The sequence below is a fragment of the Sparus aurata genome, chromosome 21, assembly GCF_900880675.1.
Source record: "Sparus aurata chromosome 21, fSpaAur1.1, whole genome shotgun sequence".
NCBI classification, from domain to species: domain Eukaryota; kingdom Metazoa; phylum Chordata; class Actinopteri; order Spariformes; family Sparidae; genus Sparus; species Sparus aurata.
This window is the reverse complement of record NC_044207.1, coordinates 18,888,574-18,908,664: the sequence shown is the minus strand read 5'-3', so window position 1 is coordinate 18,908,664 and position 20,091 is coordinate 18,888,574. Positions and strand designations below refer to the sequence as shown.

Below are 20,091 nucleotides of genomic sequence, written 5' to 3'. Positions count from 1 at the left end.
ATTCATAAAAATCACATTTCATCATTGTTCAAATAATACAATACACATGGCCGAAAGGGAAAAGCGGGAGAAGCCAAAGCTTATCAAGTCCCGCCCCCATTACCCACAGGATAAAATCTTCATCCTGATCTTTTCTTGTCATTTGCATTTTACATTTTCTTTTCTTTTTTTTTTTTTTTCAACTTCTTTTGTTATGACCTTTGACAAAACATATTACAGCAGTAGCATACAGAGCTGAATTCAAGCTCTAGACAGTACATACAGATTACATGTGTGTCTACTGTTGTGTGCCGATTTACAGGGCTAGTTGAGTTCTTCACAGCTCAGAAGAACTTGTGATAACTCACAGTAGTGTCACGGTGTTCGTACCTAAGTTATCTCACATTGTTGATACACATTATAACAACATCCTGCTATGTACAACTGGCATTGGCCTTGGACCATACCATTTTCTCAGGTTCAACTTATTGTTTGGGTACAGAATGGTATTTGTTATGCTCACATGCCGTCTCAACACAGTGTCTGCACAGTGTCTGTTGATTCGTGCCTCTGACCTTTATCAACCCTCCTGTATTGATCTGTACTGATCAACGATTGAATGTACATACTTTTTACAGGATTATATCCATCCAGGAAAAAATCTGTGCCTTTGTCTTCATTAATCCATGTTTCCGACACTGCAATGATGGTGAAAGGGGTTTTGAAGTGATTTAGGTATTCCTTGATGTGGCCGAAGTAATTGCTGAACTCTGAATTTTTTATATGTATGTACACACATATATATATATATATACATACATACATACATATATGTATATATATATATATATATATATATATATATATATATATATATATATATATATATATATATATATATATATATATATATATATATGTAATATGTGTATATATATATATATATATATATATATATAGTGTTGCAAATTTTGCATTTTTGGTACATTTTTATTCTGTGTTTTGTTTATTGGTTCTTGTACTTACAGCTGTGCACTGCCTGGGACTTTTGATGAAACAACATTTCAGTATACTTGTGTGTAAAACCTCTTCAAGCGTGAATCCTGAAAAAATAGCACAGATAGAACGAAATAATATATCTAACATCTGACTGTTCATGTGGGACCAAATTCTCAGAGTAAGAAGCTGATTGAGAAAATGTGTTTTCGAGGCCTTAAATACGGATTAAACTGCCTTCACATTACCTGTACTGAGGACTAGTCTCTCTTCTTCCCTTTCATTCCTCTGTTATTTGTTTCCCTCTCAAGGAGGCTGGCTAAATCCACCCTATTCCTGATCCCTTTGTTTGGGATGCACTACACAGTGTTTGCCTTCCTGCCTGAGAACACTGGAGTGGCAGCCAGGCTGTACATCGAGCTGGGGCTGGGATCCTTTCAGGTATGAAACAACAGAGAGTCCAGGTTTAAAAGCTGTATTGGGACGAGTCACAACAAATCTACTAAAGATGAAATGATTGCAGTAGGATGCTTTTAAAGATTTGAGTTGTGATAGTAGATCAAGTGTCACCAATCACACTAATGACAGATCTGTGTGCCATTATCAACTTTAATATTGACAGCTTTTCCAACGGTAGCATGTCAAAATGTTTCCCATGAACAAGGCCTAGTAGAATTAAAGCTCTTTTGGTGGCATTTTAATGCTTTTATTAAATATTTGATGGCAGATAGTTGACAGGAAGTAAAGATACGGGGTGATGTTGCAGTTAAGAGTCTGCACCTTTAACCCAGCTCTACCTTTGAGGCAGGCAGGCAATGTTAATGTATTTATGACATTCTAAAATTTGAATAAGAGAAAGGTCATATCTTGGTCACCACACGTCGCCTGAAGGGCTGAACGGCCGACTGATCTGCTTGCCAGAAGGTAACAAAGAAAAAAAATAGGTAAAAAAATGAACATGTTATGTGACATTAAGTGAAAATATCAATACTTTGAATCGTCTTCATATCTGTCAGTTGGAATGTGTCAACCAAGAGCTACCTTGAAACTTTTACCTGCAGGCTGAATATATCTACAATCAATGCTTACTGTAGTAATTTAAGTGGAGTGTGCATGAAACAAAGACAGAAAGAAAGAGATTTATGATTTACAAACACTGACAATGTCCCTTGTGTTGCAGGGGTTTGTGGTGGCGCTGCTTTACTGTTTCATGAATGGAGAGGTAGGCAAATGTTTTTGTGATCGTACAGTTAGTATAGACATATGGATTTTAACTAAACAACCTACGTAACATCTTTACCTTGGTACTTCGAACAGCATGTATTGGGGTGTCACCTGCCGCAGAGTCTCCTCTGATACAACCACAGGGGGCAGCAAACTCAGAAGTGTTTGAATGGCACACGTAGCGGCTTTAACAAATCTAGTCAGACTACATCACTGCGTTTGTCTGCAGGTCCAAACGGAGCTGCGGAGATGGCTGAGGAGGTGCCACGGTCAAAATCACCTCACACCGGCCAAGCGAAGCATCACTCAGATCACAATCAGAGCCCGCGGGGGGCTCGGGCGGCCGGCCTCGAGCGGTAACATCTCTTCAGTGTGATTTTTAAGAGACTTATCCATGAGAGAGAGATGTTTTTTTTTTGTGAAAATGTCCAGCCCTCAAAGCTCATCTGCTGATGACATTAATTAAACAACCCCTCAGTGAGAAGACCAGAAGGAACGCTGGTGAGTGATCGAGGAGACGTGTCATGATGTGTTATGTCAATATCAGCAGCAGCCATGACCACGACAGTGCCCCTTTCTGCGCTTAATCAGCGTGGTCCGTCTTTCTATTATGGTTGCGGCCAAAAAAACACAAAAAAGTAAAGGGACCCTGGTGCTTTGATTTGTTGGGATGTCACGGTGACACTGTGGAGGGACGAGATCACAGGAGAGGCAGAGCTGGCCCCGAGCTTGTAGGAGGATGATTTCGCATGGTTGTGTTTACAGTTTGGACAGCCGGAGTACAAAAATGAGCAAATGTTGGAGGATTATAGAGAGACAGCTGATGAAACAGTGGATGTTGAGCTTGGCTAAATTATTTGAAAATGAGCTTGACTTGTCTAATTGCTTTGTGCTGTGCCCAATAGAAGCACTGACACCATTGTTGGTGCAGGCTTAAAATATGTCCTGGACTGATTGTGCACCAATTCACCTGCTGCTAGAGAGAAATGTTCAGTCATGAAGATCCAGAGTGAATGTATTTAATGTTACGTGTTTTTTTGTGTGTGTGAAGCTGCCATTATGTTGGTACGTCATGTCTTGAAAGACCTGTCTGCTTTGATGAGCCACCTTTGAAACACGGTATTTGCAGATATTTATAAGCTTGTTTTTCACGCTGCTGCCAGATGTGATTATCCACATTTCTTTGGGAACATTTGCTGCACTACAGTGGTCACCAAATGTGATACAAAACAGGGTATGCCAGATATTTACTTGGTAAAATGCCATCAGAATGGTACTATATCACCATACAAAGCATTTCAACTGAGGCTGTAGCAGCGTCTTCAGATACAAGATGTGTTTTTGAAGCTCAACAATTCACCCGTGTGCGAATTGTACACAATTTGATGACAGCGGTGGAGAAATCCCTGAATCCTTAGATTTTTAATAGACCATGAATATTGCACTGTATTGTACCATTAAGCACTTTGACTGTCCTTGTCACGAAACATTATTATTTAACGTTGCACTTTATTTTATAGTAGTTATATTGTATTTCCATTGTTGTTCTTGTGGATCTAGTGAAGGATGGCCTGAGTAGGGGGAAAAAAAATCACATTAATAAATGAAACATTTGTGGTTTGAGAAGTATGTTTTTGTGCTTGCTTATGTATTTCAGCAACACATTGTAAGCTTTGTTGTGCAGATAAAGAAGGAGGTAGGAAATGCACGGGGCAGGAGAATGTTCATGTATGCTTTTTGCTACCTTGATTTGGATTTTGGGGTTCCTCGACTTAGCGAAAAGTAAAGAAATTAGGAAGGAGAAGCTGTTGTACATAGATGAGAGCAGGTATATGTAATTTTCCTTTTGCCAGAGTGACAAATGCCTCTTTTTGGGTGAAAACAAAGGCTGTGAAAATGCATTATGGTATTCTTATTTCATACTCTTAGATTGGAAAAGACATCAGAACTTGCATTGAAATGAGAGGGACTGCTTTCATCCATGGTCCATTTTAATGGTTGGGACAGCACAGAGACAATAAATCACAATGTCCACAATATACAGCAATTTACCACAGATTTATTTTGCAATCAAATTTACACAACCTTGGACATGAATGTTGGACACCAGAACGCATGTTACACATAACACACCGTCACAGGAAGAACATAAATAGCCTATGGATGAGGTTTTCTAGATTATTCTTTTGACATTTAAGTTACTTATTCTAATGAATGCTTGTACATAAACATGCATACAAAATACACCCTCTTCAACTTTCACACACCCACACACGCACTCACTCACACACACACACACACACGCACGCTTTCTCTCTGGAAACAGTTACATAAACATAAACATAGGCCTACAAAAACACGGTCACAAACAACAGGTCGTCATCAAGGGGCCCACCTGTGTGCCAAAAATACTGTATACATATACAGTGAACTGTATATAGGATCAAGAAAAAGACATCATTTGTACACCATGGCAAATTGAGAACAGGCGACATTTAAGAGCAGCTGAGCAACATCAGTACATTCAAAAATTCATTGGCAATCAATAGAACTCACACACACATACACTCAACACTTGATATAACTGGCTCGACGCACACAACCGTCAAAGAAGAGGCATATAAACACAGAGATAAGCCACACTGAAAATTACAATTGAAGACATAGTTTGGACATAAAAACTGACACCATGAAGACTCGAAAAATGGGGGAAACAGCAAGTTAGTGGATATGAGCTAGCTTGTTAGCTAATATCTGCTTGCCAGCTGTTTTATCTGTTAGCTGTTTTCCTAACTAGCCAAGGAGGAACAAATAGTAATAGTTTATAGCTACTTGCTAATAGATATGAGCTAGCTAATAGATCTGCTAGCTAGCTACTATCTACTAACAAGTAACTATGAATTATCTATAACTGTAGTAAGCTAGTATCTACTAGCTAGCTGTTTTATCTACTAGCTTGGGAAAACAGCTAGCTAGCAGATAGCATCTAACTACGATAATAGCTAGTTTATAGCTACTTGCTAGTAGAGTGCTAGTGGTAGGCCAATCAATCTTTCAGCAGGAAAGTGAATAAAACATATTCACCAAAATGTCAGACTATTGTTTCAATGAGACATGTGAAAGGCTTTTCTTTGACACATATATAAAGATTAGTGTGTTACCATTACGCTAAATTAACCATAAGGATAGTGTACGAGGAGGGGTGTGGTTAGCTAGCTAAAAATAAGATAAAAGTTGCCTGATTTTGTTATAGGACTAAAAAAGTGCAAATGTTCTCCCATGTCAAGCAAATGGTTTTTGAAAATCAAACAGTTCACAGTTTGTTTTGAAATGAAAATGAGCAGGAAGGAAATTGTGGGATTGAGAGTGTGGCGCTATAACAAAATCACCAACGTCTTGCTGTAAGTTTGACGTCAGGCCTCTTTTGGAAAACATATCATTTGTAGGCTTGTTTTCTGATTTGTGTGAAGAAAAATGACAAAGAAGTAGATGTGACCAAAATACGCCTTGAAATACACTCCCGCCCTTAACCCCCATCACCATCCAAAATCTAAAGGAACACGGCTCAAAAAAGCAAATAGATGCCAGTCAGGCTCGCACAGCCTCTGTTGAACTATCAAAATAAAACAACACTTTGCCGCCACCTTGTGGTGGACAGCTATACAGCACAGACAAGGTCAAATTAGGAGTTTTCGCCTCCTCTTTTCACAGACAGTAACAGCTTTGAGACATGGTCGTTTCCATCTGAGCCGGTTCAGACTCAGAGTGACAGCTGGTGATAGAACACGTATGCAGCAGCAGAGTGTTTTTTTATCACACCCTCGTACACACTTTGTGTTTTATATCCGTCGCAGTTGTTCCACCCACTCAACCCTTCCTAATAAAATTAAAACGTATATTTTTCTACTTCTGGTTCAAGTCTTTTTATAGTAGTGTGTCTCACAGTCACAACACCGACGGAAGCCGAGCAGATGCGTAAAATCGACGCATCTCTTCAATAGTGTGTTTTATCTCCCTTTTTCGAGGTTATATTTGTGTTTTATCTTTTATATTATTATGCTTTGGACGGCGCTTTCCCGTGTGTGGTTGTTTTCTTTAAGATCAGACATGAGACACCGAGCCACACATCGTCCACCGTCACCATGGCACTACATTTATGGCACTTTTACGAAGAAAGTCAACATCGATCAATGTGATGAGCTCATACATCAAGCATACAAATAAATTACACATAAGAAAAGCATGTACTAGTGTACACTGATACATTTCACATGGCACTAGTTTATGGAAAATAAATATACATCCGTATCTGTTCAACAATATCATCAATTCATTTGTTTTTGTTTTTTTAAAGTTACTACATTCTTTTTAATCCACTCAGATGACAGTACAAAAAATAAATATCTTGAGTAAATAGTGTGGATAAACCCCTCCTGTACACATCATTTCACATTTCATCTTATTAAACTATTTCACCACCTGGAAAAAGTTATTGTTTGTCAGCTTGTTTGTGCAAAAGAAAAGAAAACAAACAAAAAAAAATAGACAAAGAGAAAAATGGGCAACACTCCGCGATTGTCAAGCTGTCACGTTAAAGCATTTTGCGTTTTGGCTGTAACAAAATGTTTTGTTTCCGTTTCAAAACGGTTTGTGTGTTTGATGCCGGCGCTCTGGATTTGAAATGGACTTGCATTTATCTCGAATGGACGACAGACGTGACCAAAGCGGTGAGATAAAGCAGCGATTACGGTGAGCTGTTACGTAGGTCGCGTCAAACTCATCGTGATGAAAAAAAAAAAGCACAGCAGGATTTGTTTAGTTAACAAAAAGAGAACGAGAAGAATAAGTACACCAACAGACGCGCCAAATATGTTCGCAGCGCGCGATGAAAAAACGTGGCAAAGTGACCGACGATAAAAAAAAAAAACACCACTCTGTACATTCTCTGCAGGAAATGACCCTTTCTGCACCTTATTAGGATATCTGCTAATCTGTGGCACTGTAAATGAAAGTGAGAGCTATTTGTGACCGACTAGGCACTTTGGAATATGAGTGTAGAAGGTGATTAATTCAAAAAATTCAACATGAACGGCAATTTGATATGGTGTTGACGTGCTGAGGCTCAGAGAACAGAGGACGTCTTTTTATCTTCAAGATCACTTCGAGGGTTTCGGTTCTCAGTGTCTACATTTTTAAATGCTGCACACATATATAAAAGCACGACACCGCGAGGAGCTTCAGATAAAAGCATCCCGATGGCACATGTAGTCTACAGTTCATGTTCACGGTCTGCGTGAACGTCACTGACGAGTCTGCGAGAGGAGAATCTCAACAGTGTAGACGAGCTGTGAGGATAAAACACGTTCAGAGTGAAAAGTCTTTTTTTTTTCTTCTTTTTTTTAATCAGAATGTATATTCCCCTCGTGCACTGTGCTGAACGCTACAGCAGTGGTTCCCAACCTTTCATTTGTCTTTTTAAACAAAAGCACTGAATACAAGGTGTTCCTCGACGCTGCACTGTTTTTGGCGAAAATGCTTTCCAAGTTTTTGCACCTTCATCCTGGTGTGAGTTAGACAAACTCTTAAACTTGATTATTTGATATTTGGATGCCTATAAAAAGGGATTAAGAAATATCTGACCACTGAATGTCTCGTTACTGAACACTGGTACAGTAGATTCGTTGTCTTGATGTTTTCTGCTGATTGTTTTTTAAGTCGGTCAAATGATTCTTATATGTGAAAAGTTTTCATGGTGTTTTGTTTGCATGCTTTTTCGTTTTTAAGTTGTTTGTTTGTACCTTTACGTGAAACTTTTTCTGCTGCTATATTTGGCCAGGACTCCTTTAGTTAAAGGGACGTTTTACCAGGAATGTTCCGATTAAAACATGAAAAATGCCTAAAAATGTAGTGAAGAATGTATAAAAAGAAGTCTCAGTATTTCACTGAAATGCTACTTTCTGGGTGATTGTGCCTCATATTACGTGTAAAAAGATTTATTGTCATGAAATTGTCGTTTTTGCAGTCAAATCACACCTCCTCATCAAAACTTGCACGTTCTACGACATTTAAGTTTTCAAGCTGGTCAGTTTAAACTTATTCTATAAAGGCTTGAAGGTAGAAAGTGTCTACGTGGTGTTAACAAGACAGAAAAACCAAAATAAATCTCATGAAATAGCAGAAAAATATTGTTTTTATCGTAACTTGTTGTTTCTGACACGTCACGGACGCTCAGATTCATCCTGCACCTCTAAGGTTGGGAACCACCGCCCTACACTGCTCTTTCATTTTGGCACTACATTTTTATATATATACTGTGTGTGTGTGTGTATGTGTGTTTATTTAATACAAACAAATATTTCAGAATATAGTGGGCAGGCAGGATCTTCTGGGTCATTTTACTGCACATGTGATGAAGTCTACAGATTTGGGCTCCAGTTCCTTTTGTTTGAAAAGGTCATTACAATACTGCGTTATGCAAAACGAAACAAATTCTGATCTAGACACCAAAAGTAACTATTTACAAAGTTCATGAGTTTCTTTTCGTTTTTCTTTTTTTTTTTTTTGTATATATCTTTTGACATACTCTGTACTTACGGCTGATTGTAGAAAAATGTTTAAATTGAGGATGGAACATTTAAACAATGAGCATTTGTACAAGCAAGGCGAACGTTTGGTTGTTGTTTCACTTTGGACTGTTGTGAGATCAGATCCAGTCGGGCAACCTGTATGGCACTCTGAAGCACATTTACTTTACACACCGACAGCCAAATATGACCCCTACATAAGATGTGTTTTTTCTCTGTCACGACTTGTACCATTTTTGGCACCAAATCTACATTATGATTATTATCATTTATAAATCAAACAATAACAGGGCGTATCTATTTAAAATAACTGGTAGAAAGGGGATTTCGAATATCTCTTTTCATGTTTAAATCAAGTTGAATTTGGGTTTGTTCATAGAAATATTAAATGTTTCACAATCAACAGAGTCAACTGAAACACTTAAATAAATTTGATTACATTGTCAAATGAAATTAGAAAGTATGACATCCTCTAATGAATATCCAGTAAATGCTCTAAGTAATACCTAATTTTTGAAGGCCAAACTACAAAATATAAGAGGTGTGAGGGGCCACTTTGGTCTGTTCTGGTTGGTTTGGATGTACGCTAAGTGGAAACGGCACCTTGAGGTTTGTCTTGTGCCGATCAGACGCTCAGGTGGGGAGGCTGATGTTGGCGTTCTCCGCCAGCGGGCTGGACATGCGTATCTGGGAGCTGCTCTTGCTGAGGATCGACAGCTGAGTCCCGCCGTTCACTCCGCTGCTGGCCAACGAAGGGTGCCTTTGCTGCTTCAGGTCCACAGCAAAGTATCGGTTCACCGTCCAGCTGCGCCATTTCCTCTTGATCTCCGACTGCACCTTTAGGGAGAAACTTCACAAGGTCATTTTTAATGTACTTTAAGCTGCACCGGCTTCATGAAAAGGTACAGTAGGCTGAACTGGCGCGGGCAACACTTTGAGACGCACAAGTTTTTGTTAATGTCAACCGTTGTGGTTCCTGTGGAGCATTTGTACCTGGTGTATCAAAAGTTAGTTAATGATTGACAACATAGCAAAGCTGTTATCTCAATATAAAGTCTTCATATTTCACATCAGAGGTCAGCGTTTAGGTTTGACAAGCCCAGTCGCCAGAATAAAATGTTGGCATTATACGTTCATTTTACGTTTTTTTTTTTTATTCGTTTCTGCCACAGACACATTCAGAGATGTAGTGCTATTTGTTTGAGTACGGTGAGGATGTGGGCCTGTTCTTGCAGTACTGCTCTACTTCTAAGTATGTTTTTTTTTATTGCTATTCTTACGAACAACAATGGAACTTTTACCTTTTTAGTTGTTCCAGAAAATGAAAGGATGCTTGGCTGACTTTTCATCATTACTTGTTAATGTTAACAAGCTATAAACTGGGAAACAATCATTTTACAAAGACTACTGGCATCATTTTAAGGTGGAACCTTTTCTCGCATGTTACTAAAAGCACGAGTTGATGTCGTGAATCAATCAGCACACCTTTAATGTCAATTTGTTTCACTCTGTCTGATGCTTTAGTCATCATTGTATCTTTAAGTGCTTTAAAATGTACATGATATTCAACCGGATTATACAAACTGTGACTGAAATGTGTAATACCATACTTTATTCTGGAAATTGGGTTGGTTTTGACCATTGGCATCTAGATTATATTGTGTTATAAATAAATAATACAGTGTTTATCAGTCTAACAAATAAAAATAAGGTTTAAAGTACATTTTCACAGCTTTGCGATGATAATTGCATCGAGTGCAATTCTGGAATAGATAATGTCAGGAAAACACAAAGTGAATGCTTTCATGAACCAGGACCAAAGCTTACCTCTCCATTGAGGAAACAGTAGAGGACGGCTACAACAAAGCCCTGAGGAGAAGAACGGAGACATCATGTCAGGGAAAAAGGTGGAAACATGCTTTCATTTAATAAAAAATAGTTGGATCCTTATCAGCAAAGACTAAAGACGGATCAAAAAATGTCTCACTGTGGGACTTGGATAAGCTTTTAAAAATGCTATGCTACTTTTACTGAAAGCTAAACTACAAAACGGTGTTTGCTGACAGCTCTGAAAAGCAGAAAGAGGTCACTGCAACATCAGTATCCAGAAACTGGAATGTGTCATCATGTCTGTAACATTTTCTCTGAAAGAATTACAAACTGCTGTTCAAGATGAAGTTTATTTTTCACTCTGAAGATTTGTTTGTTATTATCTACATAATGGTTGCAGAAGTTGTCAATTCCTGATATTATATTTACACACATTGGCAAACATATATAGGGTCAGGAGAACTAAATAGGACGTTGGTATTTGTTGCAGTTAGACTGTGTGGCTTGTGCTGGTATATGTGTGTATTTTTTTGCATAAAGCTTGGTGATTTAAATGGTGTAATTAACCGAATAATCAATCGTGTTTATAGAAAGTAAGAAAATGGCTTAAAATTCCTTTCACGATTTTTCAGGTGATCTGTTCATTATTTACAGTCTGATGGCCCAGTTGGAGCACTAAACCCCGTCACCCAAACATCAACAATGAAAATTATATCAGTAAACTTGTTACTCCTAAATATCTTGCTACAGAAGTGTCTCAGTCTGGGGTTCTATTACATGCAGCATCCTCCGGTGCCACAAAAGGCTTTTTACTGCTTTTTTCCAACATATGCAGCAGTACTGACACCTCAAATGTGTAACATTGGTGGAGTTAAAGCTGCTGCCCCCCTCAAACTGCGAATTGCTCAAAACCAGGTTAAAAACAGGTTACTGTGTCTGACTACCAACAATAAGCTCACTACTGAATAAGTACAAAGAAAACTAGCAAAAGTTTTGCCACTGTATACACTGTATATACCAGTATATATAAAGCGTACTAATATACAGTAAAATACCCCTCTGGCCTTTTTGTATTTGTTATTGTTATATCTGTTTATATTTTTTTTATTTTGTGTTTTGTGACATATTTCATTTGGTTTTTATTACAAATCCAGTCTGATGATTAATGATGACAATATAACAATTTACCACTCACACAGAATAAACTATTGACTGTCTATTATAGGAGTGTGAATTTTTTATGTTGCTGCATATCTGTGGATAGTGAGAGAAGAAGAATACATTTGAGTATCACTGGCCGTCTCCTAAAGAGCCTCTTTGTATTTATCTTATCATCATGTTTTCTCATTCACCATCTGGAACTGGACCTTCGAGAAGCTAAAAGAGCACATAGAGAAATACCTGAAAGGATCCCAGCCCCAGCTCAAAGACCAGTCTCTCCCTCTTGCTGAAGTCTTCAGGTGAGAAGGCGAACACAGTGTAGTGAATACCAAACAGCGGGATGAGTAGGAGGGTGGAACGCGCCAGACGCCTACACACACACACACAAACACACACAGTTTAATAAGATTCAGGTGTTTATGTCAGGTGACTGATGCGATGTTATGACACATTTCTTTTACTTAGATAGTCATAGTAACCGTTGACATGTGACATATAACCCTGTAGTCAGCTAGTTATGTATTTCTCTCCTTATCTCTGCAGCAGGTATCATGCAGCAATACACTGTGTCTCACACAGACACAAGGAATGGAAATACATAGAAACACACAACATATATGGAACTGGAAGACATAAATGTACAAACACAGTGGTTAATGTTAATACAGTGCAGCAGTGACCCCAAGAGGTACTTAAGGAGCAGAAGAAAAACATTATACTCTAAACTCTTTCACTGTGAGATGTTACAAAGTGTACGAACACTAGAACATTTTGTGCTAATTTTTTACCACTAGCATCCTGACCTTGATTCTAAAAAATTTGGGACGCTGTGTGAAACATACAAACAGAAATGGTAATTTGCTTATCGTATTTGACATATAGTTAATTGAAAAGAGTACAATGATCTCCTCGACTTCATTGATTTTTGTAAATATATGTTTATTTTGAATTTGATCCAATTAGCACGTTTCAAACAACTCTGGATAAGGGCAACAAATGCCTGAGGAAGTTGCTGGATGCTCTAAAAACACCTGTGTAGAACATGTCGATTAATGTTCCCAGTCATCCAGGTCATGTTAATTCTAAGTGCTGCATAGTAGGCAACTGGACTTGTTTCCGTTTTTTTGGAAGACGTTTCACATCTAATCCAAGAGGATTCTTCAGTTCTAACTAACTGGAGGGGAGTTGCAGGCTTTTAAACTGTGTGCGAGTGTCCTCACAGAGTCGTTAAGGACACGTGTGAGCTACTGAGTTTCAGAGTCATTAGGGCCACTTGTGGGTTGTTGATCCGACCAGCCTTTATGTGGGTTGCTAGGGCTAGGTGAGCCCAGGTGTGAATGGTTGTTAAGCTGTCTGGGGAGGGAACACAGTACAGCATTGTAGGTGGGTGATAAGTAATGTCGTAGGCCACCTCCTCTGTTCAAAGACGGCCGTTCCAGTTTGACACTGATGGAGTCCTTCACTCCTCTTTCAAACCATCGGTCTTCTCTGGCCAAGATGTTTACATTGTTGTCCTCAAAGGAATGTTTTTTCTCCTTCAGATGTAAGTGGACAGCAGAGTCTTGACCTGAGGAGTTGGCCCTCCGGAGTTGTGCCATTCATTTACAGAGAGGTTGTTTTGTCTCCTCAATGTACAGATGTGTGCAGTCTGTGTAAAACGTTTGTTTGCAAATGATTACACTTTGTATTTACATTTCACTCAGCGTCCCAACTTTTTTGTAACCAGGGTTGTAAACCAAATCTGAAAACAGTTTATAGTAAGCTACACAATAATGTGAGGAGTTACTCAGGAACTGTTTGCTAAGTATAACTGTAATTTAAGGATGTTATCATACCTGCCAGCATTAGGCTTTGAAAATGAAAGAGATTTTCAAAGGTATCGACAAGTGTATTTCAGTACAGAGGACTTGAGCAAGAGTAGGAATATGTTACACACATCAGGCAGTGACATATGGGCTCACTTGCCCAAATAAACAACACCCCGCAAAAATCAGGAGTGTTGGCAGGTATGCTAAGGAAAAGTTATTTAGAGTTGCTATATTAATGAATAATTATTAGGTAATGATTGGTTCATAAATCTGTGAATCGATGTAGTGATCACTTTTTTCATTAATCATTCTTTGATTAACAGTGCAGTTCTTGATCCGTTCCTCTCTTGTTCTTTAGTAACTACTCACATTTTCGTGTACCTTAAAGTAATGTGTTAAAGTGTTACCTGAACACCTAGAGTACTTTTAGCAGCTCAAATTTGGTGAAAAGTGATACATTATGAGTTTGTGTATGTTTGTTTGTCTTGTGTGTCTATTGTTATGAGAACGAGGAAAGAAAGCTAAGGGTTCAGGGTGCATTCACACCAAATCCGGTGCTGCGCAGGGTGGTGCAGCGCAGGGTGGTGCGGCGCTGTTGGATTTTCACTCCATGGTTCGTGTGTGTGTCGTGTTGGGGACCCCTGCTCATCATTTTGCCAAAAGGTGAAGCTGCTATGTTGTTATACCAGGATGCTGGTCAGCATGCTGATCCTCTGAGTACAATTCAGCCTCTGCTTTACTACTCTCACTTGAGCAAAGAAGTTAAACCAGTACTTGTATTTTGACCAGAGTCTGTTTTTACACAGGTATTTATTTGACTAAAGAATATGTGTACTTTTGCCATCACTGCCTGTCAAAGGTATGTCGGTATCAACATATATGTTGTGTGATATATGCCAGTATAATCTTTATTTTTTCAAAACATCATGCAGCAAAAAATGTTTAAGGGTAATTTATAATTGTTAAATCCTCAGTAAAGTTTTCTGTTTCAGTGATCTGATGCCATTTTATACAATAAAGTTCAATGTTAAAATATCCTGCCTCCATCTCACTAGGTCTTAGATAACCACATATCAGCCAATATATTGATATCAGAATTTTGGAAGTCCCTAATACCGTTCTCAGCATCTTCCCCTAATATCAAGTCTCTGTTGGCTTAAGTGTTCACAAGTATAGAAGTACAAACATGTGTGAGACACAGAGAGAGTGAATATAGTTTTGGGAGTTCAGACCATTAAAAAAACTCTGAGAACCCCCGGTGTAAGACACACACGACATACACACACATGCGGTCAACACAAGACAGACGCACACACGCAGACACACTTACAGTGTGATGGTGGATAACTCTGACATCCTGCACGAATGCTGAACAGCCTGTGTGGGCTCACTGAAGCATTTCTGAGCACAGCTGCTACACAGCACAAAGACAACACAACAATACAACAAAGACAGTGTCTTTAGGGACACAAACGCACAGTCTTGCACACAACACATACACACGCATGCACGCACACAGACACACACACAGACACACACACACACACACACACACACACACATCTTCACACTTGGTCACGCACGCACAGGTCTAAGCAACAGATGAAATAAGATTATCTGCTGGGCCTCAGAAGACGGCGTCCTGTGGGAGCGGAGCAGGAGTGATGTCTGGCTACAGTACAACTCCATAATGAGGCTCAAGCTTCCTGCCAACAGGTACTGCAAATGAGTAGATTTATGAATATCTGCATTTAGTATCAAGGATGACACATCAGATAGTGTGTTATAAAGGGACAATACCAACTGATCTACATTTAAAACAGTAATGGTTACACAGGCCAGACTTGGCCAAAAAGGGTGTCATGTAGTGTCTGAAAAAGCTAGTGCTATTCTGTATTTTTCAACAAATCCCATGAGAATCCCATGTGTTAGTCCTTCTTTCAATACTTTAACCCTGTCTCACTCATAAACCCTTTATTTCTTATTGTAAATGTTTAAAATCAGGTCACAAACTCCTGAACCATGTTTGCGAAAACTCCATACGGCATGGCGTTGAGTAGGTAATGACTGAATTTTCCTTTTTGGGTGAAGTGTTCCTTTAAGGCCCTCTATACACTTGAGGTGCTTTTTTTTTATTGTTGCTCTTGTCCTAAGTATTTTCACACCAAAGTTAAGATATTGCGGGGCCTTTTTTGAGCTTTTGCATTGCAAATGAAGGCATCAACCACTCGTGATGTCACGACAGGACCAGACTGCAGCCCGGAGTCAGTCTACTGAGATGAGCCTGGTGAATGCAACCTCTCTCTACCTAGTTCACATTTTTTATGTTGTTAATTCATCATATCCCCGGTGTGTCAAGGCATTTAAGACAACAATGGAGTTACGTGTCACAGAGGAATTAGCTAAATCAGGGTTTGTTGGTCGCATCAATTCATTATTTGGTGTTGAAATTCTCGTGGGATTTGTTGTCACTGAGAGAAATACAGAATATTATATAACATGTTTATGCGCACAGTACACAAAAGATGTTACAATCCTGTCAATTCACTTAAATCATTTTTATGTACAACATTTTCTCACACACACGGTGTCGCTCTGAAGATGTACATCACTGGAACCAGTGCACTGGATGACCGTAACTTACAGGTAAATGCTTGATTCGTTCCCTCCGATATCAGGGGACTGCAGCTTCTGGACCAGGATGACGATTATTCCAATGAAGAGGACGAAATTGATCTAAGGAGAAACAAAAATGCAACGACATGAATCTGGAAGGCTCATTCAATAAAACATGAGAAAAAACTGAACAGACACATCAGAATCCGCCGTACCATGATAGAAGCCACGACTGGTCCCTTGATCACCCACCAGAGGGCAGTGTTCTCATTTGTATCCCAGCATCTGATGGAGGAGGAGGAGGAGGAGGAGGAGGAGGAGTAGGACAGTGCATTTCAATAATCATTTAGCATGCTCTCCTTCACTTTCTCTCCACACTTGGTAATACACTGTGGCATAAAATATGTCAATCAAGTGGCCATTTGCAGAGTATCGGAGGACGGGGAAAGAGGGTCAGAGCAAAGTGTGGGATTTAAAATGGACGCAAACTTTACAAAAGAGAATAAAATCTATAATTTGACCTACGCAGAATGATCGTTCTAATTATTTCAAGTGTTGTTGTGTTGACTCACATTATGTATTGTGCACAAGAGACAATGGAGGAAACATCTGTAGCCTACCTGCTTACTCACATTATCATTTTTTACAGCTGAATGCATTAAATGATTTCAACAACACTGTCAAGGTCTCAGCTGTCTTCCTAAATATAGACTAAATAGACCTTTCAGTGAAATGTTCTCATGTGCTTTATACACTGTGAACACGGCAAACACTCGACATGCATTTCTCCTTTTTCTGAATGTAAAATCTGAAGTCGGAAGAGGAGTTATACCCAGTGTCATGGAAGTGGAGCCTCAGCACTGCCCAGACTGTGACACAGATGGTTGGAGTTCCTGCAACAACAGCGATCGTTAATGAATCGTTGAAAAATACGCAACTATTGTCATAATAACAGTCATCATGTCAAACGTGGAATTAGGATTATAGAATTAGGAGTCATATTTGTGTGATTGTAAACTGGTTTATTCTGTATTTATCTGTAAATAGATCAGATAAATGACGACTACTACAAGCTGTTATCATAATTAACAGAAGTGTTTGTCTCTATACAGTGCTGCTGGGCCTTATGATGAACTCTGGCTTAAATTTAAAAGGCTGTTGCAACTATAAAAACAAAACTGTTTTAACGTGACTTCCAGGATGAAGACATACCGTAAAGTTGATAAGATAAAATATCTGGTGTATCTCATTCTACAATCTCTATTCTTCTTAAGATTTAAAACACTAAATAAATTTGTCTTTTCAGAGATGAAATGGGGTCATGAATTGTTGAATTTACAGTCTGAACAGAAGCAGAAGTGAAGAAGAACTGCTTTCCAACATTATTGATAACTGCTCCTGAGTGGATACTCACCCCATCCTACGATGGTGTACCAGTAGAAGTAGCGTCTCTCCGGAAAGAAAGTCTCCACCAGCAGAGTGAAGAGATACAGACCTTCGATGAACAGCCAGAAATAGTTGGACATGACACAGTAATGGAAGAAAACCATTACTGCTTTACACGCCACCTGCACGGGGGGAAAAAAACACAGGAAGAGGCGCATTAGTAGAGCAAAGGCAGAGGGGCAGGATTTGATCAGATTACTTTAAGATGCAGTTATTTCCTGAGCACAACGTATGTGTATATTCTTTTAATTAGTAACGCAATCCATTACATATGTAATCTAATCGGATCTAAAAATATTTCATGTTATAGAAAAAAAAATGAGCATAGCTAGCATAGCTATGAAAAAGTTCCACAAATATAATTTTTTTCAATCACATTTCCAGTCTGTCAGATCATATCGCCATGCGAAAAACAGTACTGGCGCTAACTCCAGATGTACTGTGTGTGTGATGCTGCTTCTTTTGTGGAAGCTTTTTTTTTTAATCATTTGTCACATGGAGGTACTGTGCCGTAGATCACTTACTCAAACTGTTCATCTTAGTTTTTCTATTGAAATTAAAAGGAGTAAAAACTCCTGTCATCCATAAATGATCAAAACAAAATCAAATATTAAGCATGCCAGTTCTGCCACAAAGTGGAGCACTCATGACTAATCAGGATATTGGTCATCATGTTTTATTTTTAATTCAATATAAAAAATTTACATATTTTAACGATGTAATAAATGTTACTGCATAAAAAGTTGTTAAGATTTTTTTAAAATCTAAATTGGGCTGATTTTAGTAATCTGATTACACAATTCCAATTACTATCCAACCCAGGGAGTAAGTGCAAATTCTGCGACCAGGGTTGCAACCATCTCAGAAAGTATCACATTTTAATGGAATTAAGGTTAAATGTACTATAATTATGAAAAACAAAGGTTTTTTTGGTTCAACAATTTCTCGTATTAGGTTCTCACAGAGATACAAGTTGGTACATGGTATGATCATCTTTAACCTTCTTACCACACTATACGTTGAAAACAGTATACCGCTTCAGCCCTATCTGTAACACAACCAAAAACAAGGGCCGAAAATGTGAAAGTTATAAGTCATTTGTTTAAATTCTTGTACATTTAAATATGTTTTTGACATTTAGGTGGTTGTTTTATCCGCAGTACAAGGATTCTGTTGCAGCTTTAAAATGTAAAATCCATGTTTAACGCTCAGTCTTTTTCTTTGACGAGCTCAAGACAACAAGCGGCTTGTCACTCCTGTAAGTCACAGTGCAAACAGACATCGTTATCTCCGGGTTGATGGGGCAGCAAACACAGCAATTAGCCTAAAAATGTAGCATTTAGCAGCTACTGTATGTTTTCACAGCAGAGAGCCACCTACATGTCAGGTGGACTGTAATCTAATGAGATGGTGTTAATTAAAGAGTCCATATTCTGAGTGGGGTCAACCAAAACACAGCACTGATCTGATTCCCGGTGCCACGACGCCATGATGGTGACCTGTGATTGCTATAGCAACAACGGTACAGCAGCGGGTTTGACAAAAAGGGCAGAGTACCCATTGATATGTTAATGAGGCTCTAGTAGAAGATTTCCACTTGCCTTGCTGAAGCCATTAGCGTACCTAATTAGGTTTATTTATCATGGCTGCTTAACAAGAACGAGCAATGTGTTGTTAGCAGACAAAGGCTAAGAGCTTGTTCTGCATTTGTAATCAGGGACGTATTAGTCATCTAATAGCGTGTTTGCTTTTTGTAAAATTTGCATGTGATTGAATTTCGTACAAAGGTGCATTTCAAACGGAAAGGACTGGAGGAGAAGTGTTTCAAGCCGTCCGTCTTTATATCTCATACGGAACAGGCTTGATCTTATTTTGACATGCGTGCTTTCCTTTTTAGAAAATGAGTGGCTGCGCTCGGATGAAATCCTTTAATAGAGATATCTGGAAACCATTAAACCAATAATCTTGAAAACTACCGCCAACACTCTTCAGCAGACTTCTCATACTGCTTATTTTTGGCACAATAGGGACCAATTATAATAAAAAAGGCCTCATTTTGGAATTATCTGCATCAAATTTTAAATAATGAAAACATTAGCCCTGTGACTTGAATGTAACTTGTTCATTTTTCCATTATTTATAACCAAATTAGCAGTCATGGTTGTTTCCTTTCCTGTTGATGAAAACTTCAGATGAAAAAAATGTATCTACCACAGATAATGTGTATTTTAAGTATCTCAGGTCCTTAAGTAACTTCTAGTAATTGCAGAGGTCATCAAGTAAAGATTACCTTCCTTATTTCACCAAACACAGAAGTCGAGTTATAATATTAGTCTGGTGCCAAACGACATCTCAGTGATTCGGGGTTGTATTTTCATTGTACATTTATTTTCTGTTAAGACAACTGTACAGTAAGATATTTGGTGGTGATCGGCTGTGCTGTGAGA

At 38.6% G+C, this 20,091-nt stretch overlaps 2 protein-coding genes across 5 annotated transcripts in view; one reads left to right on the top strand and one right to left on the bottom strand.

The window, feature by feature from the left end:
- ghrhra (growth hormone releasing hormone receptor a) overlaps positions 1–7,568 on the top strand; it is a 49,800-nt gene extending 42,232 nt beyond the window's left edge. Inside the window, exons 11-13 of the mRNA XM_030402063.1 lie at positions 1,287–1,416; positions 2,156–2,197; positions 2,429–7,568. Of these exons, the coding sequence (XP_030257923.1) occupies positions 1,287–1,416; positions 2,156–2,197; positions 2,429–2,575 (319 nt within the window). The 3' untranslated portion in view covers positions 2,576–7,568. The remainder of the gene's footprint in view (positions 1–1,286; positions 1,417–2,155; positions 2,198–2,428) is intronic.
- adcyap1r1a (adenylate cyclase activating polypeptide 1a (pituitary) receptor type I) overlaps positions 4,239–20,091 on the bottom strand; it is a 33,801-nt gene continuing 17,948 nt past the window's right edge. The window contains exons 8-15 of one of the 4 annotated variants that reach the window (XM_030402059.1): positions 17,613–17,766; positions 17,031–17,091; positions 16,414–16,483; positions 16,227–16,318; positions 14,913–14,996; positions 12,015–12,144; positions 10,611–10,652; positions 4,239–9,633 (exon numbers count right to left, since the gene is read on the bottom strand). In XM_030402059.1, coding sequence (XP_030257919.1) covers positions 9,409–9,633; positions 10,611–10,652; positions 12,015–12,144; positions 14,913–14,996; positions 16,227–16,318; positions 16,414–16,483; positions 17,031–17,091; positions 17,613–17,766 — 858 coding nt within the window. In that variant the 3' untranslated portion in view covers positions 4,239–9,408. The remainder of the gene's footprint in view (positions 9,634–10,610; positions 10,653–12,014; positions 12,145–14,912; positions 14,997–16,226; positions 16,319–16,413; positions 16,484–17,030; positions 17,092–17,612; positions 17,767–20,091) is intronic. The other 3 variants (XM_030402060.1, XM_030402061.1, XM_030402062.1) reach the window with 3 other exon arrangements.